The sequence below is a fragment of the Anguilla anguilla genome, chromosome 1, assembly GCF_013347855.1.
Source record: "Anguilla anguilla isolate fAngAng1 chromosome 1, fAngAng1.pri, whole genome shotgun sequence".
In the NCBI taxonomy this organism is placed as follows: Eukaryota; Metazoa; Chordata; class Actinopteri; order Anguilliformes; family Anguillidae; genus Anguilla; species Anguilla anguilla.
Window position 1 is genome coordinate 83,183,600 of NC_049201.1, and position 27,785 is coordinate 83,211,384.

General features: G+C 44.0%; 2 protein-coding genes and 1 long non-coding RNA gene across 3 annotated transcripts in view; 2 read left to right on the plus strand and 1 right to left on the minus strand.

Annotated features, from left to right (window-relative positions):
* LOC118232256 overlaps positions 1-10,292 on the plus strand; it is a 333,592-nt gene extending 323,300 nt beyond the window's left edge. Inside the window, exon 4 of the transcript XR_004766239.1 lies at positions 10,239-10,292. The gene's annotated coding sequence lies outside the window, so the exon portion shown is untranslated. The remainder of the gene's footprint in view (positions 1-10,238) is intronic.
* Positions 1-27,785, plus strand: part of LOC118232142 (basement membrane-specific heparan sulfate proteoglycan core protein-like) — a 1,449,502-nt gene that overhangs the window by 442,001 nt on the left and 979,716 nt on the right. The window contains exon 15 of the mRNA XM_035426794.1: positions 24,523-24,780. Within this exon, the coding sequence (XP_035282685.1) occupies positions 24,523-24,780 (258 nt within the window). The remainder of the gene's footprint in view (positions 1-24,522; positions 24,781-27,785) is intronic.
* LOC118232474 lies at positions 14,562-21,619 on the minus strand. Its single transcript, XR_004766309.1, has 2 exons — positions 21,273-21,619; positions 14,562-14,772 (listed from the first exon to the last, which is right to left on the minus strand). It is a non-coding gene; the product is annotated as an uncharacterized LOC118232474 (long non-coding RNA).

The window sequence follows — 27,785 nt, forward strand, 5'->3', positions numbered from 1 at the left end:
TTGTATCTGTGGATATTACTTAGTATGATTTTTTAACATGTGAAAAATATACTTCTGTAATGTAAATTCTTCAAGTGATTCTGAGATATATAATCAACTAAGTCAACAGAGGAATCCGTTCTCGGGGACAACAGAGTGGATAGGGAATGCAAGGGACAGTGTGGCCACTCTGGTTCCCTTTTAACAGTGCAACTGGAGGCACACTTATGTGTGACTGAGTCTCTTCCTGTGTCTCACCTCAGAGCAGAGCCTTCAGAGAGTGACAAACGCAGCCAGCAACACAAACTCTGTGCTTCAGAGAGCTGATGAGGCCTCAGTGTGGGATTAAAACACACAGAGGAGAGAATCTGCAGAGAATGAGAAATGGTGGAGATCAGGGTGAAAGAGTCTCTTTTTGTCTTTAACTTCACAGAACTGCTGTCTGTTTCTGCTAGCTTATCCATCTTATGAAGAGCTGTTGGTGGAGGATTTTTCCCAAAGTACTGTAACCCTGCTGCATACATGCATGTTCATGTAACCCTGCTGCAACATGCATGTTCATGTAACCCTGCTGCAACATGCATGTTCATGTAACCCTGCTGCAACATGCATGTTCATGTAACCCTGCTGCATACATGCTCCTGTGACACCATTACACGTTTATATAACCCTGTTACACACACGCTCATAACTCATGTACATTCGCATGTATTCTCTCATTACATTACATTACATTCATTTAGCAGACGCTTTTATCCAAAAGCGACAAAAAGTGCATTTTCATGATCGTAGAAAACTGCTGAACACGGGTTCAGTAAGGTACAATTACTTATTTTGTAAAGCTATTTCTAGCCGAGAACAAAGAACACTATCCTGGTCTAACATCTGCAAAGCCAAACTAGGCAGAAGAATAAGCTAGAGTATTAGGACAAATACAATTTACCAAGAAGTGCAGGGATGGGGCAACATGTAACAAGTGACAGGAAAAAGGGTTTTTAAAAAAAATTTTTTAAAAAAAAAAAATATATATATACACAGCGTGGTGGTGGTTATTCTAGGTATAGTCTGAAGAGATGAGTCTTCAGGCCACGGTGGAAGATGGATAGTGAGGGGGAGGTTCGGAGAGGGACGGGGAGTTCGTTCCACCACTGGGGAGCTAGGGTGGAGAAGCTCTGTGATCCCTTTGGGCGGGTGGGAGGGGTTGCAAGACGCCCTGCTGCCGCAGAGCGGAGTGGTCGAGCAGGCACATAGAATTGAGTCATGTCCTGCAAGTAGATGGGGGCTGTCCTGTTGGCGGCAGTGTAGGCAAGGGTCAGGGCTTTGAATCGGATCCTGGCAGCGACCGGTAGCCAGTGAAGTGATCGCAGCAGAGGAGTGACGTGGGAGAATTTGGGGAGGTTGTAGATGAGTCGGGCAGCGGCATTCTGAATCATCTGTAGTGGCTGTATGGCACAAGCTGGCAGGTTTGCAAGGAGAGAGTTGCAGTAATCAAGGCGAGAGGTCACCGTAGCCTGGACGAGCAGCTGGGTGGAGTGCGTCGTCAGGTATGGTCGAATCCTCCTGATGTTGTATAGGAGGAATCTGCAGGACCGTGATGTTGCCTTGATGTGCTCCTTGAGGTCCAGCTGGTCATCCAGGACCACCCCCAGGCTCTTTGCAGAGTGAGAGGCAGTCATTGTGGTGCCATCAACCGTGATTGAGAGTTCACGAAGCAAGGAGGTCTTGTACGGGAAGAAGAGCAGCTCAGTTTTGTTGAGGTTGAGCTTCAGATGGTGGCTGGCCATCCAAGTGGAGATGTCAGCCAGGCAGGAAGAGATCTTATCATTGATCTGTGTGGCCGAGGGGGGGAAAGAAAAGAAGAGTTGTGTGTCATCTGCATAACAATGATAGGAAAAACCATGAATGGGAATGGGAAGATTATAATGCAGATTAATGTAGATTATAATCTCCAAACTCAAGTCACGTTTAAAAGCAAGGTCCAAAATCTTTTAAAACAGTGTTTTAGCTTTACATTTTACATTGCCTTGTTGTATTGACCCCATTTTTACTTTCTGTCTGTTTAGCTATTTGAAATAATGCATCTTTGTGTTTGTTTTCTTTACGTACATTGTTTTATTATGTCTATCAATATATTATAATTTATTTGAGCATTGTAAAGCACTGTGAACCTTGAACCTTGTTTTGATAAAGATTATCATTATTTTCTTTACATGACCACCATGTTTTGCTGCGAACCCCCCCCCCAAAAAAAATAAATAAATAAAATAAAAATAAAATAAATAAATAAAATAAAATAATATTCATATAAATTCCTTTTTATTTACGTGTGGGCATCTATTTCATTTCTGTGAAATGTGAAAGATACAATAATCCAATCGGCTGTATGTAGTAAAAATCATCTTCATGAAGTATAAGCATTGAAATGCAACTAATTAGTTGTATGAAGGACCAACAGGCAAAGCAAACACAAAGTTCTAAAAGGTCGCATGAACATCAACCACAAAAACAATGCCGTACCACCCCAACTGAACTGAGGTGTGAAGTAAAATAAAGAATAGAACAGGCTGCACGAAGTGAGCAGCATTTTAACTTCCTCCACTGTCTGTGGTCAGGGTGGCGCTCGTTTGAAATTAGGCATCTTCACCCACAGCCGCGCCCGCTCTGCACAAAAGAGCCAAGCAGGGGCACCTCACAGTACCTGCTTTGAGGCACCAGAGCCGTGAAACTTTCACAAAGATAACTACACCTGTGTGCTCCTTACATCTTCTGCGAAAGTAAGTGCAATCTTTATGTTGATCTGGGGGTTATAGGCTAGGCTACAGCAGCAAAATATTGTCATATGCATTGGAACATGGTTCCCTCTTTTTTCTGGCTTTTAAACTACTGTTAACATATTTTACACAGCTGTGATGCTCATGTAGCTCTTTAATGTTTTTATATTCATTATTGTGTACCAATATGTCAAATTACACAGTGAATTTGCATTCTTGGAAAATAATCTTTGTTGTCTATAATTTGATTTTATATTGTCATTCTGCAACCATGTTAAACTGCATGAGCTACTGCCTGTCTTGGCCAGGACACTCTTAAAAAAGAGTTTTTAAATTCAACAATAATCTCCTGGTTAAATAAAAATGTAATAATGTTTACAAATAGAAACAATTATTCTTAAAGCTTTGCATTCATCACAGTCAGTCTGCCATGTTCAGAAATATGAGTCTGTCAGCAAGGCTGTTTCAGACAGTTTGAAAACCATTAAGATCACACCTCCTCTACCAGCGTAAGTGCGCGATATAGCCCTGCTTTATTCTTAATGGCTGTTAGCACATTTTTTCATTGAGTTGTAAAATAATGTATATGATTCAGTAGAGTGCCTCAAAGAGAGAATCAAAGAAGACGTCTTTGATTTTTGCACGCTTACATTTATTGCATTTTTTTAAACTGTGGAGAAATTTAAGTACAGTGTTGTTGTTCTCTGATCTACGGATTACTGCGAATGCTTTATTCTGTGCTAATCTAGTGATCCTAATGGAGGTCAGTCTCTCTCACTGCTGAAAGGTGGCTATGTGACCAGTGGGGAAAACATGCACAGCATTTGTTAAAACAGTAAATTAGCTTTCTTAAAATTAAAATTATGTAAAATAAAATTTAAAAAAATATATATATATTTATATATATCATTGCATACTGAAAGTAACTCTTAATTTTATTACTTTCCATGCTATCTGTTAAACGCTGAATATCAGTGATTTTTTTGTGGAATTTTGGTTATGGCTTAAAAAACAAAAGGCAATAATATAAGTTATGTTTTTTATATATATGTTCAGGCCGATGCAGCCATGCTCCAAACAACCTCAACAGTATTTTTGTAAGCTCTTCTCTCTGCCTAAGGTACAAAATTTAGTTACTTCAGTTCTGCTTATTAATGCCAGTTTACAGGGGTTACAATATCTATCAGAAGCGAAAATCTATTTAGAATTTCTATAATTTCATGTAACCTGTTTAACTCATTAGACAGGGAAAGCAAAAAATTAAAGACATATGTTACAGAAAATGGGTATCTAAATCTTACATACACATATATTGTTTAGATGCCCTACTGGCGGACATCTTTAACTGTTTTAAGCTACACTTGTATGTTGTCTAATCTGTGTTTGTCATTTGTCCGGTTATGTATTGTGTATGCACTGACACTTTTACACAAATGAAGTTCCTAACGCATACATAAAGTTATTTTGAATTTGAATTTGGTTCAGAGATTCTAGGCTGAGCAGAATCTTTTTACATTTGTTTTTTAACACACATCTGCTGTGAAATGTATAGCATACGATTGTGAAATATAGAGCATAGGATTAATCTGAAGTTCCTGTTCATGCTCAGCTCTGCAACAGAGATGAGTAGAGTTATTTGGCTTTATGACATGCACAGAACTGTAAATTAACTGCATTTACTGGTGTGCTCTATTCCTGAAGAATAGATTTTGCCATCATTTCAACTTTTGTGAAACTAAATTTTATTCTTGAAATAATGTGTGTGTGTGTGTGTGTGTGTGAGTGTCTCCTTTGTATAGTCCTCCAGACCCCTGTCTGAAGATATTACAGTCTCATATTGTATTATAGTCTGCGCAGATTATAATCTCCAAACTCAAGTCACTTTTAAAGGTAAATTCTTAGATGTTTTCAAAACAGTGTTTTAGTACTTAATTTTACATTGCCTTGTTGTATTGAGGCCATATTTATGTTTCTGTCTGGTTTTAGGTATTTGAAAGAATGCATATTTTATTTGTTTTCTTTACATACATTGTTTTTTTTTCTGTGTATCAATATATTACAGATTATTTGAGCATTGTAAAACACTGTGAACCTCAAACCTCTGTTCTGAAAAATATTATCATTATTTTCTTCGTATGGCCATCATGTTTTGCCTGCATTCCATTTAGTTCACATGTGGGGATCAAGTTCATCTCTGTGAAAGATTCTATAATAATACTATACAATATGTTTTATGTAGTAAAAGTCATCTTTATGAAATAACAGCATTGAAATGCAACTAATTATGTGCATGAAGGACTGTATAACAGGCAAAGCAAAGCCAGAGTTCTAAAAGGTCGCATGAACACCAACCACAGAAACAGTGCAGCAGCACTGGACACTGAACTGAGATGTGAAATAAAATAAAGAATAGAACAGGCTGCAGGAAGTGAGCGGCATTTTAACTTCCTCCACTGTCTGTGGTCAGGGTGGCACTCATCTGAAATTAGGCAACTTCACCCACAGCTATGCCTGCTTCTCCTCTGCACAAAAGAGCCAAGCAGGGGCACCTCACAGTACCCGCTTTGGGGCCCCAGAGCAGTGCTCCAGTTGGGGATAGAAACTGCAACCTCAGAGCTCCCAGAGCCACACTCTGGACCCCCAAACCACCATACTGCACTGCTGCGATACACAAAGATACAAAAACTACGTCTGTCCACTCCTTTCATCTTCAGTGAAAGTACAGTGTGTGCAATCTTTATGTTAATAAGCGGGTTATAGGCTAAGTTACAGCAACGTTTTGTTGATGTTTCGGCTTCATGTCAAAAATCCGATGCATGAAACACGACTGAGCTACGTATGGTAGCAATGGTAAAGTATGCTGTTTGTGGCAGTAAAATTTACCTAGGATGGATAGATGGATGCAATACATTCAATCTACTTGTAGATGGGGCAGTTAGTAAAATAGGGAAGTCCTGTATGTACATTTCAGATCAATTTCTTGGAAGATCTTTTACTAATCTGAATGAAATAATCTGGTTTAGGTAATGGATTTTGTATAGGGCTCCTGAATGTATCAGTGATTACCTGTGCCTGATGCCTATCACACCTTTTACAGTCACTTTTATATTAACCTCTACTGTACATGTATTGGAATAGGGGTGGCACGGTGGTGCAGTGGGTAGTACTGTCGCCTCACAGCAAGAAGGCTCTGGGTTCGAATCTCAGGTTGGGGCCTTTCTGTCTGGAGCTTGCATGTACCTCCGGGTACTCCGGTTGCCTCCCACGGTCCAAAAACATGCAAATAGGCCAAATGGAGACTCTAAATTGCCCATAGGTATGAATGTGTGAGTGAATGGTGTGTGTTCCCTGCGATAGATTGGCAGCCTGACCAGAGTATATTCCTGCCTCTCGCCCAATGCATGCTTGGATAGGCTCCAGCACCAGCTCCAGCTCAGGATAAGCGGGTGTAGATAATGGATGGATAGATGGATGTATTGGAATTGGCAAAGCCTCAGATCGTAGCATCAGTTCGTGTTGTAATCCAGAATCATTTTTGTAAACATAGTAGTTATGTTTATTTTATAAGCGTAATGTGCAAAAATCAACATAATTATTGACATCTGAATTTCAATAATACAGTGGGGGCAAAGAAATGAGAATTACCCAGTCTTTTTGAAAAGGCACTACTGTTCCAGTCCAGACACAAAGCAAACGACTCTGTATATTTTATTCAAATGTTTGTATATGATAAAATCTAAAATGAGTATGACATTCAGGAAGTGAGTCAGATCTGTAATACATTCTACTTTTATATTTAGTGTGAAGCATTTTATTTGCGATCATATTCAGCCACACTGCTCTGTCTGCAAGGCTGTTTAATACTAATGGCACATTAACAAACCACTGAGGCCAGATCAGAACTCTCTCCTGGTAAGTGTATAATCATATTATTTCATTCAGTCAAAACTACATCATGATATTTTGTGGTGCAAGAAGATTAAACTTGAATCAAATATAAAATAAAATGCATTTTCTGACTAGAAATGATTGCTGCTTCTTCCATACAAATATCATTCATCAAGTAAAATGCTGTTTGAGTCTCTGCTTTCTGGAATCTTTGTGAGCTCTTCATAAAACCCAGAGCATTTTTAGGCATTATCAGCATATTAACTCACTGTGTGTGCTTGTGTAGTAATTGTTATTCTGGTATTTCTGCAAATTAAGAGAATACTCTGACAGTCTTTGTTTGTGCTGTTCATTTTCACAGTGTAAATAATAATCAAGACCTGTATATGTGTATTTGGATAAATATTTTCAATCTGATGCAGCCATGCTCTTCAATACCTTGTTGGTAATCATCCTCTCTGTGTCAGGTAAATTGTTTGTGTTTTTTTTCCAAATGTAGTTCTGATGTTTCAGTCTACATATAAAGTATTTATCAGCATGTGTTCCTACTTATTAGTCTCCCTTCATTGTCTCAATCAGAAGCAAAAGTGAATACATTTAAATTGCTTTAAGGAATGTAGATAATTTCTATAAAATAATGTTCTACAGTACATTAGTTTAGAGTAGTGCAACATTTCTCATCTGAAGAGAGAGGGGAACAAAGAGAGAACTTAGAAGTTCCTCTTCACACCCTGCTTTAAAACTGAGACAGAGGCATGATATAAATATCTGTGCCTTTGCAAAATGATCGGAGCTGTTGGCTGTGCATGTTGCATTCTTGGAATGGATAAAAAGTATTTTGGTGCCACATATTTTGATAAAAGCAGTTAATTTTCACTGTTAGCAAAACATAACAGTTTTCAGCCGAGAGTGTACCCAGACACTCACTCTTAACTTGCTTGGCATAATGCTACTTTTTAACAAAGCTAGCTACTAAGCAAGATTTCCTGTACCTGCGAATCTCACATTTATTGGCGGCTACTGCCATCTACTGATGTCAGTTAGTATTAAAATAGCTAACAGAGGGACAAAAGATTATGCAGTTAATTTGTTTGAACCTGCAAATTCTTATATCACTGAAAAAACAACTATATAAATATAATATATATATATATATATTATTGGAAGGTCCAAAATTATATTAGCAAAACCAACCACAGATATCACCCTGCCTCCAGAACATATCAAGGGCTCCACAAATTATTGATGTACTATGTAAGTTAGGTGCAGTAGTTTTAAAGTTTTGTTAATTGAATCCCTTATCTGTCATGTTGCCAACACATCTGTGTTTTCAATTTGTGTGTGTGTGTGTGTGTGTGTGTGTATTTGTGTGTGTGCGTGTGTGTGTATGTATGTGTGTGTGTGCGTGTGTGTGTGTGTGTTTTTCAGGTGTGCTGAGCCATGGGGAAAGGGAATGGGGAGTGACTTACACCCCTGAGAGAATCTGTGCCTTAAAGGGGTCTTCAGTTAACATGAGCTGCACTTACTCATATCCCACATCTGGCCCAGTGCAGAAAACATTATGGTTTATTCAATGGAAGGCAGCACAGGAGCCTGAGGACCTGTCCAAGGACCCAGAGTACACTCACCGTGTGGAGTACCTGGGGGATAAGTACAGTGACTGCACTTTCAGAATAAAGCAACTGAAAGAAAGGGATTCTGCAATATATCGCTTCAGGTTCCTGACCGACCATGATCATGGAAAATATTTTGGTCGTCCTGGAGTCTTATTGACAGTTACAGGTAATTCTAAACTGGCTTTTTAACTATTAACTGGCAATACTCCTAATTATTTTCTAATAGAAACAGAATGGTCTTTTTATCATGTTGATTCTTGTGTGCAGGTCTTCAGGTGAAAGTGACAGAGAATGAGGCACAGAGTGTAACACTGACCTGTAGCAGCACCTGCACTTTGAGTGGCAGCCCAACCTTTACCTGGAACAAGAATGGAAAAGTTGTGCCCTATCAAAATGAATACTCCCTTAATGTAGCCAGCACTGATGATACAGATCTCTACTCCTGTGCTGCAGGAGGAGTCACTTCCCCTGCAGTCAATGTGAAATGTGAGTGTCTGCCCACCTTCTGTTTTACTGGGAAATAATGCATGCAGGGCCGGCCCAAGGCATAAGCGAACTAAGCGGCTGCTTAGGGCCCCCGTGGCCACCAGGGGGCCCCCATGTGGGATTCATCCCCTATCGCAGAACCAGCGTTAGTAATTTAAAATGGAATGACAACCGAATATTTCATAACAACGTAAGACGGATTTTACAAAGCACTGTTGTTATGACGATGTCTTTATGAATGTGTAATATCAATGTATCACTTTTATTGAATGTATATTGTAACAATAAGTACAGTTTACCTGGTTTTGAGGGAGGAGCAGAAGAGGGTGAGAGGATGGTTGAATAACCGGATGTTTTTCTTTCTGCATTTTGTTCCTTCACCCAGGTGTGAAGGTGGAAATAAATTCAGACACAGTGTCAGTGGGAGAGACAGTGGAACTGACCTGTAGAGCAACCTGCACTTGGCTGGGCAACAGCTTCATCTGGTACAAGAATGAGCAACTTCTGACTGGCGACTACAGGTTCTCCCAGTCCTATAGAAACCTTACATTCACAGCCAGAAGTGAAGATACTGGCAGATACTCTTGTGCTGTAAGAGGCAATCAGCATCTTGTTTCCCCCGCCGTGACTCTCAGTGTGAGATGTGAGTGTTTGAGGTCACATTTGTGTATTTTACATTCATTTATGCACAAGAACTAATTCTTCTGAGAGAAAAAGCATTCCATTATCAGACAGATTGAGATTTTGGGGTCTCAGTTGACTTCAATCTTTAATTGAAATGAAAAGTTGGACCATTTACAGTAATATGCATTAATACATTTATTGTGGGTGCCGTACAATGTGGAATTTTGTTGAATAACTCATAAGAATAAGTTGAATAAGTATATTGTGGTATTGTATTTCTTCTTCTCACTCAGGTGTAATGATTGAAATAACATCTATCAAAGTGAGTGAGGGAGTGAGGGTGACACTAACCTGTAAAATCACCTGCACTGACCTGACTGGCAGCCAAACATTCATCTGGTACAACAATGGACAATTTCTGCAAAACACCGACAAGAAATATCAACAAGATGACTACCTTCAGTTCAAAACCAGTAGTGGAAATACAGGCAGCTACTCCTGTGCACTGAGAGGTCATGAGAATCTCCCGTCCCCAGCTGTGACTCTCTGTGAGTATTGGAGGACAAACTCATTTATTTCAGTCTCATTTGTTACTCATTTTGAAAAAGCGGTGATGCAGTTATATTTTAATGTACCTTTAAAAGACATGAGAACAGGACAGAAGAGCAATCTGCAGAAAATGATTAGGAAATGGAAGTTATTATGTTTAGAAATGATATTGGATTACGTTAATTCTAAAAATTGAAAGAAAGATGGCATTGCAATAATAGCAGTCAAGCAAAATGACGTAACATTTAGGAAAAGGAAACATATTTTAACTGAGGTAAGTGTGAGATCTATATGAAACTGCAGGACCTGTAATTATCTCTTTCAGATTCTCCTAAGAGCACCTCAGTATCAGTGCCCCCCTCTGGTGAAATAGTGGAGGGCAGTTCAGTGACTCTGACCTGCAGCAGCGATGCCAACCCACCAGTGCAGAGATACACCTGGTATAAGAATAATAGAGCTGTATCCTCAGAGACAGGAGGACCAGAGGACAGTTACACCATTAAAACCATCACACTGCAGGATGCAGGAGAATACTACTGTGCGGCAGAGAATGGGATTGGGACAAACAGATCTCCTCCTAAACGTCTTGATGTGCAGTGTGAGTTTATCAGTGCATCTCAGCTTCAGACACACAGAGCAGAAAGTCAATATCTCCTGAGGGTCTTTGGGCAACTTCACAGCAGTAAGACACTGAGTAAAGCAGTCACACTGGCCAGTGGAGGAGAAATCAAATATAATTACATTATCACACAGTGATGAGTCTGATCATACTGACATGTCTTAGGTAAAACGTGTAGTCATTTTGAGTTTGCAAAGGGCAAAAAAGGTATCACATGCAGCTGTTCAACTTTAAAAAATGAAGTTATCATTATTAATGAACATGCCAAAAAGACATATCTAAATACTGCTGTCACTTTTGAAAACTTGATTCTGTTGTGTCATTTTCCAACTACCATACAAATCTACAGTATATCCAGTTCATTTTTTATTGTAACAGGTTCTGCAGTCCTTTTCCCCACAAACCACACAATCTGTCGTTGTTAGAGGCACCAAGGCTTTATTGTGCGCTCGATACCAAAAACACGGAAACAAAAACAAAACAAAACAAAACACAGACGATAAGGACGGGGATTAGATGGCATGCCGCTCCCGCGTGCGTCTCTCATTCCAGCACCCCGGTCTCACTGCAGGCAGAGCATATAAACCATTACCAATCAAATGTAACTGCAAACAGGCCTGGTTGTAGGCCAGCTATACTGCTCCCACTCTGCCTGCAGATGGCGCCCTAACCACACCACCCCTCTACATCACATTGTGAGATTTCAGTTCCATTATAAACATTACTTTGAAATTAATGTCTCTACTAGTGTTTTGAGATGGAACACAGTGAGTGAGAAAATATATGGAATTTAACACATTTTTCTTGTGATTTTAGATGCTCCCAAGAATACCACAGTGTGACTTTTCTTTAAAACTGCAAGACCTGTTATTTTCTCTTTCAGATCCTCCTAAGAGCGTCTCAGTATCAGTGAGCCCCTCTGGTGAAATAGTGGAGGGCAGTTCAGTGACTCTGACCTGCAGCAGTGATGCCAACCCACCAGTGCAGAACTACACCTGGGTTAAGAAGAATGACAGTGGAGACTGGCAGGCAGGATCTGGACAGAGTTTGATCTTTTCTAACTTTAGATCCTGGAACAGAGGAGAATACTACTGTGAGGCACAGAACAGACTTGGAGCTCAGAATGCTTCTGCTCTACTGGTCACAGTGCAAGGTAGGACCAGAACATATTTGATAAAATGTTTTATCTGACGCTGATTGTGATCCAGTGGCTACAAAGCAATGCTGATCATAACATTGGTGCTACAATCCGAACCGGATCATGGTAGATAATGATGATGAGCAGTGTAACTAAAAGTATCATGATGCCAGCATTGAATTCAGTAAAATTCAAATGTACAGAAATTTCTAGTAAAGGTAGGCATATAAGAGGTGTGTTTAAACATTTATAAACTTTCTTATTAAGGACCTTGGTGAGGCATGTTGTGAAATGAGCACTGCTATATCATAACTGACAGGGCTACATCTCTCTGACTTTGCTTAGGAGGTCAGTCACTGATCGTGGCTGCAGCTGTGGGAGTCGCTGAAATTTTGGCTCTTGTGTTTCTGTGTGTGTGCCTGAGGTACGTGGTTGTAAATGAGTCGGTTTGTAGTCACTCCAGTGTGAATTACTGTATGTCTGATTTAGACTCATAGTTTAAAACGAGTGTACATTTTTGTGGAATGTTTTTGTCAAGCATTAGCTACGTTACATCATGCTGATGCCATACTCCCCCCTCTAATGTCTGATTAGTGCTTAGACCACTGCATTATTAGACATCTTGTTTTATTGAGATGTCAATTTTATAAACTCTGACTGATGCGTTTTAGTGTCCCAATTAGTTTATCAAACCTGTATGATGGGGTAACAGAATCCCCTTAAAGCTTGTTCTTAATATGAATAATGTGGACAGTTACAGATCATAACAAAGTCTTGTCAAGCGCAACAATTTGCCCATGAGCTCCAGTGTTGGTTTGAATAAAGCAGAACTACATTTATTGGGCAGGAAGAAACCTCTTATAACTCAGGCTCATTTCCTGTAAACAAATGACATCTGAACAATAATAAATATACACATACATGGGCACTATTGCCTCAGCAATACACATCATTCAAATAAAAGCAAAATGCTCTTTATACAAGAGGGGGCTGTTTAAAGATTTGTCTGAAGGTAGATTTACTTTTTATTTTTCTTTCTTCTCTGAATAATCAGGAGGAGAAAATCAACAAATGAGACAGAAGGGGACAGGCGGGTGAGTTAATGAAATCAGTCTGCATATATGCATACATGTATTTATCAACGGATGTAATATAATTTTGATAATGCATAATGCATTCTTTAAGCAAAAACGGAAATGTGGTTAACACTGTCTATAATGCCTGTCTATAATGCATTATATACTTATAATACATTAAAATCTGCTCATAATACAGTATAATTAGAGTTATGAAGATTGATTAATACTCACAATGCTTTATAACAGTAATCGTGAGACATGATTTATTTATTTATATAGCACCTGTGTATTGCTAATGAGGATCCTAAATAAATAAACCTTTCTTACAAATAAGTAGAAAGCATAGCAGTGTGTGCCATGTGACCTTGAAGGTTTATTAGATTATGTACAGATTTACAGTATGAGGTTATGATCTTCTGTGTGTGTTGACATGCTTAATGGAAATATTTCAGGAGTTAATTATGTGTATTCCCCTGTTAAGGACAGTTTCATTTTCTCAAAAGGGGTTGCAGTATGTGACAGTAACGTTACACAGTACAATACTGCTTATGTGCATGTAATTATCTGTGCATTACATAGAGAGCCAGGGAGAGTGACTTTTACTGTATGTGTTGTATTCACCAGTTTCCAATGAATAAATACACACAGATTATTGTTGTGATGGTGGTTTATTGCTATTGGTTATTGCAAATATATGCTTTGGAATGAAAGAAGTACTTCAGAATGCAATCTTTCCAAAAGTTTATGAAAACCCACTGTAAAACAGGTCATGATAGAGACAAGAAATCGTATTAAGTGTATTAAGTTTGTCTGTATGTTTTTAAGTATGTCTGGTTCAGTTGATATTGAACTGCTGATGGCAAGTATTTGAAAATGAATCATTGATTCATTAGCTGATTTTTTTATATCTGGTTAAATGCATGTTTTGTCGTTAATGGGGGCGAGTAGCTCACTCCAGCTCTGAGGAGCTCACTGAAATGAACAGGACCTTTCTGTGGAACTTTCTCATCCTTCTCCTGCCTCTTTTCTTTACCCTGCAGGGGAATAAAAGCCCCATTTTTGGCAACATCTCAGGGATGGCAATGAGTCACACTGGAACACAGGGTACGGACAGAGACGCCGGTGAAGTTCCCCTCTACTCCTCTGTTCAGCCCACTAACACCCACAACCAGAGCGTCTCACTGGATTGACCAGAGTGTCTCACTGGATAGACCAGAGCGTCTCACTGGATTGACCAGAGTGTTTCAGTGGATAGATCAGAGCGTCTCACTGCATAGACCAGAGTGTCTCTCTGGATAGGTGTGTGCCTGCATGTGTATGTGTGTGTATTTTTCAGGTGTTCTGAGCCAGAGGGGATGGGGAGTGACTTACACCCCTGAGAGAATCTGTGCCTTAAAGGGGTCTTCAGTAGACATGAGCTGCACTTACTCATATCCCACATCTCACACAGTGCAGAAAACATTCTGGGTTATTGACTGTGTAACCCACCTAAAGGTCAGTTAGCAGTAGGTAAATATTTTCGGGTTAAAGCTAGGTTCGTAAGGAGAGGTTATGAATGATGAGATGGACACAATGAACAACCAGAGCCAGAAAGTAAGTGCAAAATGGTTAAAACTGTATTAAAGAAAGTGTGATGAAAAAAGCCAGCATTTACTTATCACATTCAACCACATTAATTTGTCTTCATATCAATGTCCTGAGTGTTGTAACTGTATTCACTGTCTATTAAGTTCTGAATGTCTTCTGTTCAGTCTGGTTTAGTTCAACTTAGTTTCAAGTCAGTTTTGTTGGTTGGGTGCACCCTTTTTAAAAAAAATAAAGTATCAAATAAAATTATGTAATTTCTCAATCACAATCCTACCACACCAGAGTGGGGCTGGGAGAAACAAGGGGTATCAGGGGGTCCTTCCTCAAGTGGATGAAGATGAATCAAGTTGGTCAAATTGGTCGGCTCGCCATCTCCCTCGTCAGGGAGAGAATCCTAGGTTCACAGGTTTCTTCTAGGGTATCCAAAAAACCCAGCCTGTATGATAACAGGCTATTATAACAACTGCATACTTTTCTCAATCTTAGTTATTTTCTTTAAGGCATCATTGTAACCTCAAAAGTGTAAAAGTGTTACCAATAAACCAAACAGTACTCTTTATAAATGCTCGACTGTACAGTTTCCTTTTATCAAATATTATATCGCTCTTTAACCATTTATAATGAATTATGATCAAGGTATTTTCCATGTAACTATAGCAAATAATTTTTAAACCATGAACTCAATATAAATATATGGCAATAAACCTTTAACAATCAAGTAAATCATTAGTTGATTGTAAAATCATTTAAATGCATGTGAACTAACCCTCTTGCATTGTCATGCACAATGGAAGATACGGCTGCATCATATACACCAATTTTGTGCACTAGCTAAGTGCTAGTGCATGGTTTCTAATAGTACTGCATTAGCTAACTCCAACACAAGGTTATTGCAGGGCACATTCATATTGTGGCGATTTCGCAAGGAAGCAGAGACGGAGACTGGCTTGGCTGTTTTCGAATCGCTCCCGGGGAGCTTCGCTTTATTTGTGACATCTCCTCAAAACGGTAATTCGTAGACTGACCATCATAGCTGGGCGAAGCCTGCTTTTGTCAAACCCCGTTCGCCGTGATTGGCTGCCCCGGCGCAACGGGACGAACCAATCACACAGCCTTAACGTCACATCACACAAAGGTCGGATAATTTACATACAGCGGGAAACAGCAGCACGAGACACGCAAAACAGAGACAGGCAGGGAATACAACAACAGGATTGGCTAATTGACTAATGACAGAAACATAACGGTGCAAAGAATAAACCCGAGGGCTGCTAGCGCTACGGAAGCGATTCCTAGCAGGCTACACACATTCAAAATAAACGAGTATTTACACGATCGCGGAGCGGGACAAGTTAACCGCTAACAAGCTAACAATTATTTAGTTACACACAGGCAAGATCGCCACACAGCCCCCACCTAAAGGGTCGCTAGTCCCCGACGACCCACAATTTCTAGGCGATTTACCTCGTAGTCGATTAAATAATTCGGTAGCCGTCGCTTCCGAGTAGGTCGGCCCGCGGTGGGCTGTGCCATTTCCTCTGCTGCCGGTGGTGTAGAGGGGACAGGGCTGCTACCTTGTCCGCCAGCTGCGTTTTCGGAGGCGAGTGGTTGGTAAGGTGCGAGTCGGTCTTGGTGGAGCACCACCAGGCGCCCTCGATTTGGCATGCGCAGGCGATACGTCACCTCACTCAGCCGCTCCAAGATCTCGCCAGGCCCACGCCAATGTGACTGCAGCTTAGGAGACAGGCCCTTCTTGCGCACTGGGCAGTGGACCCACACTTTATCACCTGGCTTGAAGGCCTGCCCCTTGCAGTGCTGATCGTAGGCGCGCTTCTGCCGCAGTCCCGCAGTGTCCTGGGCCTGGCGAGAGAAGTCGTGTGCCACCCGCAGTCGTTCCAGCAGTTGGCGGAAGTAGCAGGCCTCTGTACGGGCTGGTTCCCTGCTTTCAGGCGGGGCCCCGAACACCAAATCCACGGGCGTCCGGAGCTCCCGTCCGAACATCAGGGCGGCGGGCGTGCAGAGGCTGGACTCCTGTACGGCAGTTCGGTAGGACCACAGGACCAGGGGCAGGTGGCGGTCCCAGTCTCGTTGGTGCTGGCTGGCGAGGATAGCGAGTTGTGCAGTCAGGGTCTTGTTGAACCGTTCAACCAGTCCGTCGCTCTGGGGATGGAGTGGAGTTGTGCGGGTCTTCGCTACCCCGAGCCGACTGCAGACCTCAGCCAGCACCCGCGATTCAAAATTTCGCCCCTGGTCGCTGTGGAGTTGGGCGGGGACCCCGAAACGGGCAAACATCTCCTCGACTAGCTTCCCCGCTGTTGTTGCAGCACTTTGGTCCGGCACCGCGTACGCCTCGGGCCACTTCGTAAAGTAGTCCATAGCCACAAGCACATAGCGGTTACCGGCCTCAGTGACAGGGAAGGGGCCGAGGACGTCCACCCCCACTCGCTCCATCGGGGCCCCCACCACGTAGCGTTGTAGAGGGGCGCGGGAGCGCCTGGTAGGCCCCTTGCATGCCGTACAGGAGTCGCAGCAGTGGACGTGCAGCTCCACGTCCCGGCGGCACCCAGGCCAGTAGAAGCGCCCTCTCAATCGTCGCAGGGTCTTGCTGTTCCCGAAATGGCCCGCCCCCACCGAGCCATGCACCACCCCGAGGACTTGGGGCCGGAGCGCTCGGGGAACGAGGAGTTGGAGGAGGTCGCTTCCAAGCCCGGGTGCCTGCCACCGCCGATACAGCAGCCCGTCCCGCAGCTCAAGGCTCCTCCTTTGCCCGTAGTAGGTCTTGAGCTCGGGCCCCTCAGCCGAGACCTCAGCCCACTGCGGCGGTGTTTCTGCCTCCAGCCAGCCCCTCACCTTTCTTAGCGTGCTGTCAGCCTCCTGGCCTTCCCGCAGCTGCTCCTGCGACACTGGCAGCCACCCCGCCTCGCTGATGTTAGCGGTAGCCACCGCTAGCTCCACCTGGCTCTTATCTTCCTGTCGCTGGCAGTGTTGACAATCCAGCTCAGCACAGGGACGGCGGGACAAAGCGTCGGCGTTGGTGTGGTGCCGCCCCGCCCTGTGCTCGATCTGGAAATCGCACTCTTGTAGCTCTTCTAACCACCGTGCGACTTGGCCCTCCGGGTGCTTGAAGTTTAGGAGCCAGGTGAGCGAAGCGTGGTCAGTGCGGAGGCGGAAGTGGCTACCTTGGAGATAGGGTCGGAAGTGCCTCAGTGCCTTGACTACGGCCAGCAGCTCTCGGCGGGTCACGCAGTAGTTCCGCTCTGCCCGGCTCAGGGCACTGCTGTAGTAGGCGACAGCTCTCTCTCCGTCGCTGTCCTCCTGAGAGAGGACGGCTCCCACCTCCACGTTACTGGCGTCGGTGTCGACAATGAATGGGCGGTGCACATCGGGATACGCCAGTACGGGGGCCTCCGTGAGAGCCGTTCTGAGCCGGGCAAAGGCTTCTGCGCATGCAGTGGTCCAGATGAACGGCTGGTACTTGTCGGTGAGGCGATGGAGGGGACTGGCAATGGAGGCGAAACCCCGCACGAACCGCCGATAGTAGCTCGCCAACCCCAGGAAGCTGCGCAGCTCGCCTACATTTGCTGGGGTCGGCTAATCCCGCACAGCAGTCACCTTAGCTGGGTCGGTGGCTACCCCTCGCTCACTCACAACGTGCCCCAGGAAGGCCGTCTCCCTCCGGAGCAGCTGGCACTTCCGGGGATTCAACCGTAGCCCAGCCCGGCGAATCGCCGCGAGCACGTTGTGGAGGTTAGCGAGGGCGTGCTCGAAGCTACTGGCATGTACTAGGAGGTCGTCCAGGTACACTACGCAGCAGCTTCGGGGGACGGCCGACAGCACCCTTTCCATCAGCCGCTCGAACGTGGCAGGGGCATTGCACAGTCCAAACGGCATCACGCGGAACTGCCACAACCCTTGCCCGATGGTGAAGGCGGTCTTAGGCTTCGCATCCTCCGCCATTTTGACCTGCCAGTAGCCACTCCGGAGGTCCAGCGAGCAGAACCAACTGGACCCCGCGATGTGGTCTAGCGCCTCGTCGATGCGGGGGAGAGGGTAGGCATCTTTGCGCGTTACGGCGTTGAGGCGCCGATAGTCCACGCAAAAACGCCACTCTCCGTTCTTCTTCCGCACTAGGACAGCAGGGGCCGCCCACGGGCTGTTGGAGGGCTCAATGACGCCTGCAGCGGCCATCTCTCTAACCTTCTCCTCTGCCCCCAGCCGCTTTGCTAGTGACAACCGGTGAGGGCGCAGACGAACCGGTGCAGCGTCACCAGTGTCAATGGCGTGCTGCACTAGCTCGGTCTGCGTGCATTCCTCATCGCGGGCAGCGAAGAGGTCTGCATTGTCCTTCAGCAAGCGTTCAAGCTGTTGGCATTGGTGAGGGTTGAGGCCGCTGCAGCTGCGTCGCCACAGCTCGCGGACAGCACTCACCGTCTCGACAGAGGGGGGCGCAGGTTGTGACAGTGGGGCAGGCGAGCCACGCTCTGTGTTGGTTAGCTGGGGCGGCGGCTGGTGAGGGTGGGCTGAGGCTGGCGGCGGCTGGTGAGGGTGGGCTGAGGCTGGCGGCGGCTGGTGAGGGTGGGCTGAGGCTGCTCGGCGACGGGTCCTCCTGGACCTGCGTTTCCTCTTGGGGGTGGCGTGGAGGGCGAGGGTGGTGGCACCGATGGAGAGCCTGGCGTTGGCGATGTCCACCGTAGCACCCCAGTGGACCAGCAGATCCAGGCCGATTATGCACGTGTCGCTGATGTCGGCCAGCCAGAACTCGTGCGTCACCACCTCTCTGTTTCCGACCTCCACGCTCACCATCTTCTTGCCCCGCATGGCGAGCCTCTGTCCCGTCACTGACTGCAGCTGAGTGGTTGTTGAGGACCAGGCAGTGTTGGGGAGCGTTCCCGGTCGCACCAGGGAGATGGTGGCCCCCGTGTCGACCAGTGCCCAGCAGGCTTGCCCATCCAGCCTACAATGCAGGTATAGCCCGCCCGCCTCTCCCAGTCGGCCCACTCGCTGTTGGATGGATTTCTCTTCCGCCCTCAAAAGGGCAGGCTGCTCTCCTGCCCTGAAAAGGGCGGGCTGGAATTTGCTTTCAGCTCTTATAATAGAACGACTTTGCTCAGTTCCCGCCTTCACAAAGGCAGATGAAACATTTGCTTCTGCGAGTGGGACCGAACTGGTTTCAGGCGCAGCAGGCTGCTCCTGGTTGAGGATGGGATCTTGGGGCAGCGGTTTCCTCACAGCGCCGCCCCCCGCGTCGTTTCCCGCCGGCCGTGGCGATCGGGGCTTGGGCGCTGGTGCTGGGCAGTCGCGGGCCAGGTGCCCTGGCTCGTCGCAGCGATAGCAGCGACCGCGTCGTGCTGGTGGTGGGCGCTGTCGCCGCTGTTGTGGGGGTGAGCGTGCCCAACGGACTTCCTCCTCCTCCTCGTAGCAGTCGATTTCGCGGACGCGGGGCCGGGTTGTCTGCCCTGGAACCAAGCAGAGAACGTCTTCCGCCCTCTCTACTTCCTTCAGAGCGTCGTCTAGGGAGCAGGGCGTGGTCAGGATGACGTGCTGGCGCAACCGTTCCGGGGAGAGAGTCTGGAGGAAGGCGTGCAACGCGAGCTCGTCCTGCCCTGCCGAGTCGAGGGACGGGTAGCCCTGCCGAGCGTGGAGCCGCACGTCTGCAGCCACGGTCCCCCAGCTCTCTTTTCCTTCGCGGCGGCGGCTGTTGAGCTTCTCCCGACTGCTCTGCATTGACCGCCTCTGGCCGAAACGCCTTGCCAAGGCCGTCGTCAGTGCCTTCAGATCGCCCTGTTCGGCAGCATCGAGGTCTAGCAGGACCTGCAGCGCTGGACCCTCCAGGGCGAGTGCTAGATGCGTCGCCGTCTGGCTCTCGCTCCAGCCACAGTGACGGGCAGCCAGCTGCAGCTGGGCTAGGTACGTCTCCCACTGTGCTGCTCCACTGAACCGGGCTAGCTTCGGCTGTGTGCTAGCTGCCGTGGTGGTTGTCATGCTGGCGCTGGCTGGCGTGCTAACGTTAGCTTCCCTCAGGTGCGTTGGTCGAACAGCACTGGCTCCGTCTGGTTGTCTGGGGGCCCTCTGTCGTTGCGCCACCGAGCTCTGCAGATCGGCGCCCGTCGCCGTCTCTGCTGCCTCGGTCTTCCGCCGCCTCGGTACCCCCAGTCTGTCTTCCAGCTCTCGGATCGCCTTCTCCACTTCAGCTAGCTGAATCCCACTTCCGGACACCAATGTGGCGATTTCGCAAGGAAGCAGAGACGGAGACTGGCTTGGCTGTTTTCGAATCGCTCCCGGGGAGCTTCGCTTTATTTGTGACATCTCCTCAAAACGGTAATTCGTAGACTGACCATCATAGCTGGGCGAAGCCTGCTTTTGTCAAACCCCGTTCGCCGTGATTGGCTGCCCCGGCGCAACGGGACGAACCAATCACACAGCCTTAACGTCACATCACACAAAGGTCGGATAATTTACATACAGCGGGAAACAGCAGCACGAGACACGCAAAACAGAGACAGGCAGGGAATACAACAACAGGATTGGCTAATTGACTAATGACAGAAACATGACGGTGCAAAGAATAAACCCGAGGGCTGCTAGCGCTACGGAAGCGATTCCTAGCAGGCTACACACATTCAAAATAAACGAGTATTTACACGATCGCGGAGCGGGACAAGTTAACCGCTAACAAGCTAACAATTATTTAGTTACACACAGGCAAGATCGCCACAATATACATATTACATGGCACATTCATACACGTATGATAGAACTACTATAACAGTGCCATTCACGCTTTCAAATAACAACATTCAACTTTATGTGAGAGAAACTCAATAGCTATACATACCACGTGTGGCTAATGCCATTTTCAAGGAAACGCGGACTTAATAACACACGTGTGGGTGCTACAATGGCGATACTTTAGCTAAATTTAAAATATAAACTCACCGAGATCCCAAAGGAAGAAACGGAAGTGTGCAAACTGAAAAATATTACGTGCCACGTGTGGCTAACGCTATTTTCAAGGAACACGGAGTTAATAGCACACGTGTTGCTGCTACAGTTACGATACTTTGGTAAAAATGTAATATTTAAACTCGCCAAGATCCCAAGGAAAGAAAATGAAGTGTGCGATCTGGAAAATATTTGGTCCCTGGGTCATTTAAGGAGCTGCTCTTTAAGTTCACTGCTTAAATTAATGATTATGATTTTCTACTTCTGATCGTCTTTTTCTCTCTCCCGTTCTCCCCTCTTGCTGTGCACTCTCTCCTGTGCGACGGACAGTCTCAACCAAGTCCTTGGGAGTGGGCGGGGCTAACTATTTTCCAGAATAATCTTCCTAACCCGTTCGGTAGGGAGCCTCTCTTCCTTAAAGCTACAGGACCCTTTTAAAGCGTTGCTATTTTTTCCTGATTTTATCCTCAGAGACAGGAGGACCAGTGGACAGTTACACCATTAAAACCATCACACTGCAGGATATAAATCTCAAAGTGCTGTGTGAGTAATTCTGTACTGTCATTTAGAATGGCTTGGATGGGCAGCATCTTCAGTGAAAATAGCCAATGAATATAATTATAAATGTTGCAGCCTGTCTGTTAAAGCTGAAAAGGGGAAGAACATGCAGTCAGATTATAATGCCTTATCCAAAAACCTCTGATATCTGTTTGGCTAGGCTCTATACCTACATTTCCATTGTAATAATACAGTGTAGCATTCGGCCCGCCCAAGAAGCGGATTGGCCTGTCCAACCATGCTGTCCAAGCACAACATCGTACATCTCTGTATAGTGCAAAGGCGTAAGGTGCTACATTGCCAGATGATAAAAGACGCAGGCATGTCTGAATTGTCAAGTGCCTTCTTTGTTAAGAAAACATTGGGCAGCATTGCTTTGGAATAGAGCTTCTTTAATTTTGGTGAGGCAAGATAGCCTATATGGTTTGTAGTACAGTAACTTGGCATCATTTTGATATCAATACTTTTAATGGCAGGCCTAGATTTAGCCAGTTTGAATGAATGAGTTATAGGCAGTGCTTTGCATGTGTGAGTAACTTGGCATTTTTGTGCATTGAAAACGTGTTTTTTATGAGATAATACAATGCCCTGTAGTTGGCGGTATCACCCATTATCTGCCACCAAATAATTTTTAAAAGAGTGGGGAATGACTGCATGTTTTCACCACGTTATGCCAGCCAATCCAGAGAACAAGCATTCCATTATCAGACAGATTGAGATTTTGGGGTCTCAGTTGACTTCAATCTTTAATTGAAATGAAATGCTGGACCATTTACAGTAATATGCATTCATACATTTATTGTGGGTGCTGTACAATGTGGAATTTTGTTGAATAACTCAGTATATTGTGTTATTGTATTTCTTCTTCTCACTCAGGTGTAAAGGTTGAAATGAAGTCTGACATAAGGAGTGAGGGAGAGTGGGTGACACAAACCTGTAAAATCACCTGCACTGACCTGACTGGCAGCCAAACATTCATCTGGTACAAGAATGGACAATCTCCATTTTACACCGCCCAGAAATATGAAAATCATAACTACCTTCAGTTCAAAGCCAGCAGTGGAGATGCAGGCAGCTACTCCTGTGCAGTAAGAGGCCATGAGAATCTCCTGTCCCCAGCAGTGACTCTTTGTGAGTATTTGAGGACAAACTCATGCATTTAACTTTACTGAGCGTCATTTGTTACTAATTTTGAAAAGCGGTGATGCAGTTGTACTATAATGTACCTTTAAAAGACATGAGAACTGGGCAGAAGAGCAACCTGCAGACAATGATTAGGAAATGGAAGTTATTATGTTTAGAAACAATATCGGATTAAGTTAATTCTAAAAATTGAAAGAAAGATGGCATTGCAATAATAGCAGTCAAACAAAATGACATAATGGAAACATTGAGGAAAGGAAACATACTTTAACTGAGGTAAGTGTGAGATCTATATAAAACTGCAGGACCTGTTATTTTCTCTTTCAGATCCTCCTCAGAGCATCTTATTATCAGTGCACCCCTCTGGTGAAATAGTGGGGGGCAGTTCAGTGACTCTGACCTGCAGCAGTGATGCCAACCCACCAGTGCAGAGATACACCTGGTATAAGAATAATTGAGCTGTATCCTCAGAGACAGGAGGACCAGAGGACAGTTACACCATTAAAACCATCACACTGCAGGATATAAATCTCAAAGTGCTGTGTGAGTAATTCTGCACTGTCATTTAGAATGGCTTGGATGGGCAGCATCTTCAGTGAAAATAGCCAATGCATATAATTCTAAATGTTGCAGCCTGTCTGTTAAAGCTGAAAAGGGGAAGAACATGCAGTCAGATTATAATGCCTTATCCAAAAACCTCTGATCTCTGATTGGCTAGGCTCTATACCTACATTTCCATTGTAGTAATACAGTGTAGCATTCGGCCCGCCCAAGAAGCGGATTGGTCTGTCCAACCATGCTGTCCAAGCACAACATCGTACATCTCTGTATAGTGCAAAGGCGTAAGGTGCTACATTGCCAGATGATAAAAGACGCAGGCATGTCTGAATTGTCTTGTGCCTTCTTTGTTAAGAAAACATTGCGCAGCATTGCTTTGGAATTCAGCTTCTTTAATTTTGGTGAGGCAAGATATCCTATATAGTTTGTAGTACAGTAACTTGGCATCTTTTTGATATCAATACTTTTAATGGCAGGCCTAGATTTTTAATTTTTAAAAGAGGGGGGAAATGACTGCATGTTTTCACCACGTTAGGCCAGCCAATGCAGAGAAAATTTGGCTGACAACCAACCACAAGGAATGTAACAAGTAACGGCAGTTGTCAATAGAAATGTATTTGAGTAAAAAGTACATCATTTCTTTATCGATGTAGTGGAGTAGAATGTGAAAGTTGCCAATATTGTTCATACTCAGCAAAAATACAAAGTTTCCAATATCCTACATAAGTACAGTAGCAAAGTACATGTACTTAGTTACTTACCATCACTGTACAAAAATAACAAAACAAGCATTTTGGCACAAACAATGCATGGCCCTAATCCTCTTAGTGACCATAAACTTTCTACTTATGTTTCCTTGTGTTATTGATATTATTAGTGCACATTATGTCCATTTAAAAATTCATTTTTATCACCTTGCCGGATATTCTACTGTAGAATAGAAGTGTGTTGAGTTACATTCTGTTTGCTTTTTTAATCCACTCAGGTTTGAAGGTGGATAAAAATTCTGACACAGTGTCAGGGGGAGAGACAGTGGAACTGACCTGTAGAGCAACCTGCACTCACTTGACTGAGAGCAACAGCTTAATTTGGTACAAGAATGAGCAGCTTCTGACTGACTACTACAGGTTCTACCAGTCCTATATAAAGTTCACTGCCAGAAGTGAAGATACGGGCAGATTCTCCTGTGCTGTAAGAGGCAATCAGCATCTTGTTTCCCCCACCGTGACTCTCAGTGTGAGATGTGAGTGTTTGAGGTCTCATTAGTGTATTTTACATTAATTTATGCACAAGAACCAAGAGATTCTTCTGAGAGAACAAGCATTCCATTATCAGACAGATTGAGGTTTTGGGGTCTCAGTTGACTTCAATCTTTAATTGAAATGAAATGCTGGACCATTTACAGTAATATGCATTCATACATTTATTGTGGGTGCTGTACAATGTGGAATTTTGTTGAATAACTCAGTATATTGTGTTATTGTATTTCTTCTTCTCACTCAGGTGTAAAGGTTGAAATGAAATCTAGCACAGTGAGTGAGGGAGTGAGGGTAACATTAACCTGTAAAATCACCTGCACTGACCTGACTGGCAGCCAAACATTCATCTGGTACAAGAATGGACAATCTCTCTTTTACACCGCCCAGAAATATCAAAATCATAACTACCTTCAGTTCAAAGCCAGCAGTGGAGATGCAGGCAGCTACTCCTGTGCAGTTAGAGGTCATGAGAATCTCCTGTCCCCAGCAGTGACTCTTTGTGAGTATTTGAGGACAAACTCATTTATTTCACTTTACTGAGTCTCATTTGTTACTCATTTTTGAAAAGCAGTGATGCAGTTGTACTTTAATGTACCGATAAAAGACATGAGAACTGGGCAGAAGAGCAACCTGCAGATAATGATTAGGAAATGGAAGTTATTATGTTTAGAAACGATATCGGATTACGTTAATTCTAAAAATTGAAAGAAAGATGACATTGCAATAATAGCAGTCAAGCAAAATGACGCATTGGAAACATTTGGCAGGAAAAGGAAACATACTTTAACTGAGGTAAGTGTGAGATCTATATAAAACTGCAGGACCGCTCCCACTCCGCCTGCAGATGATGCCCTAACCACACCATCCCTCCACATCACATTGTGAGATTTCAGCTCCATTATAAACATTACTTTGAAATAAATGTCTCTACTAGTGTTTTGAGACGCAACACAATGACTGAGAAATTATATGGAATTTAACACATTTTTCTAATGATTTTAGATGCTCCCAAGAACACCTCTGTGTGAATTTTAATTAAAACTGCAAGACCTGTTATTTTCCGTTTTAAGATCCTCCACAGAGTATCTTATTATCAGTAAGCTCCTCTGGTGAAATAGCGGAGGGCAGTTCAGTGACTCTGACCTGCAGCAGTGATGCCAGCCCACCAGTGCAGAGATACACCTGGTATATGAATAATAGAGCTGTATCCTCAGAGACAGGAGGAACAGTGGACAGTTACACCATTAAAAGCATCACACTGCAGGATGCAGGAGAATACACCTGTGAGGCACAGAATGGGATTGGGACAAACAGATCTCCTCCTAAACGTCTTGATGTGCAGTGTGAGTATATCAGTGCATCTCAGCATCAAACACAGAGAACAGAGAGTCAGGATCTCCTCAGTGCCTTTGGGAAACTTCACAGCAGTAAGACACAGAGTAAAGCAGACACACTGGCCAGTGGAGGAGAAATCTAATAAAGATATAATTGATTTAACATGATGAGTAAGCCAGATGATACGGACATCTCATAAGTTAAACAAGTAGTCATTCTGAGTTTGCACAGGGCAAACAAACATACCATATGTACTGTAGATGTTTTATACCAAATAATAGTTACTCTTAATGCACCAAGCAAACATGTTTGTGTGTTTCTTTTTCAATTTTTAACCTTTCTAAATAATGCTAACTAACTAACTTTGCTTAACTAAATACTGCTGTCATTATTGAAAGCTTTTTTAACCTGTGTCTCAAGGCCATTTACCAACCCCCATGAAACGATGCAGTATATTCTACTCATTTCCAAACAAAGAAAGCATTTGGAGTGTGATATTTCAGCTTCATTATAAACTTTCCTTCGCAATAAATTGTTCTGAATCTATTTGAGACGAATCACAGAGATTGATAAATTATAAGGAATTTAACACATTTCTCTATTGATTTTAGATGCTCCCAACAACACCTCAGTATCAGTGAGTCCCTCTGGTGAAATAGTGGAGGGCAGTTCAGTGAATCTGACCTGCAGCAGTGATGCCAACCCTCCAATGCAGAACTACACCTGGTTTAAGAAGAATGACACTGGAGTCTGGCAGGCAGGATCAGGACAGAGTTTGAACTTTTCTAACTTTAGATCCTGGAACAGAGGACAGTACTACTGTGAGGCACAGAACAGACTTGGAGATCAGAATGCTTCTGCTCTGCTGGTCACAGTACAAGGTAGGACCAGAATTTATTATTCATTTATGTGTTCATTGATCTCAAGATTCTGAGATGCTGTTACTGTATGTTTTATGTTGTGGATTTGCTGACTAGGCCTATGTCATTTGAATGACAGGAATAATCCCATAAACTACGCAATCTTATTGTGGTAGTCGGAGCAGAGAGAAAGTCGTCCCCAAATATTTTGTTCCAATCACCAGGATTAGCTCATTAGCACAACTCTTCAGCCAGGAGCAATAACTAATTAGTGAAATCAGCTGGATGAGTTCATGGGCAGAAGAAACACATGGCAGGGCTTTACTTTCTCACCCCTGGAGTCATAGTATCTGAGTCATAGTATCACTCACTACACTGTATGGCCTGGACCACAGGAGCCATCATCCAGAATAGAAAGCATGACTCACTTGCCCAGAACCTCCAAGCACAACTCTACAGTTCATAAAACATCTCAGAGAATAGTTCTGATCTAGGATCAGTTTTGTCTTTAGGCCATTATGGATAAAGCTTGGATATGAAGAAGGGGCGACATGGCTCAGGAGGTAAGACCGGTTGTCTGGCAATTGGAGGGTTCAAACCCCACCCTGGGCATGTCGAAGTGTCCTTGAGCAAGACACCTAACCCCTAACTGCTCTGGCGAATGAGAGGCATCAATTGTAAAGCGCTTTGGATAAAAGCGCTATATAAATGCAGTCCATTTACCATTTACCATGAAGAGAGGAAACATGATCTGAGATCAGTTCTCATACTCTATGAGTAGGGATGAAGGTCAG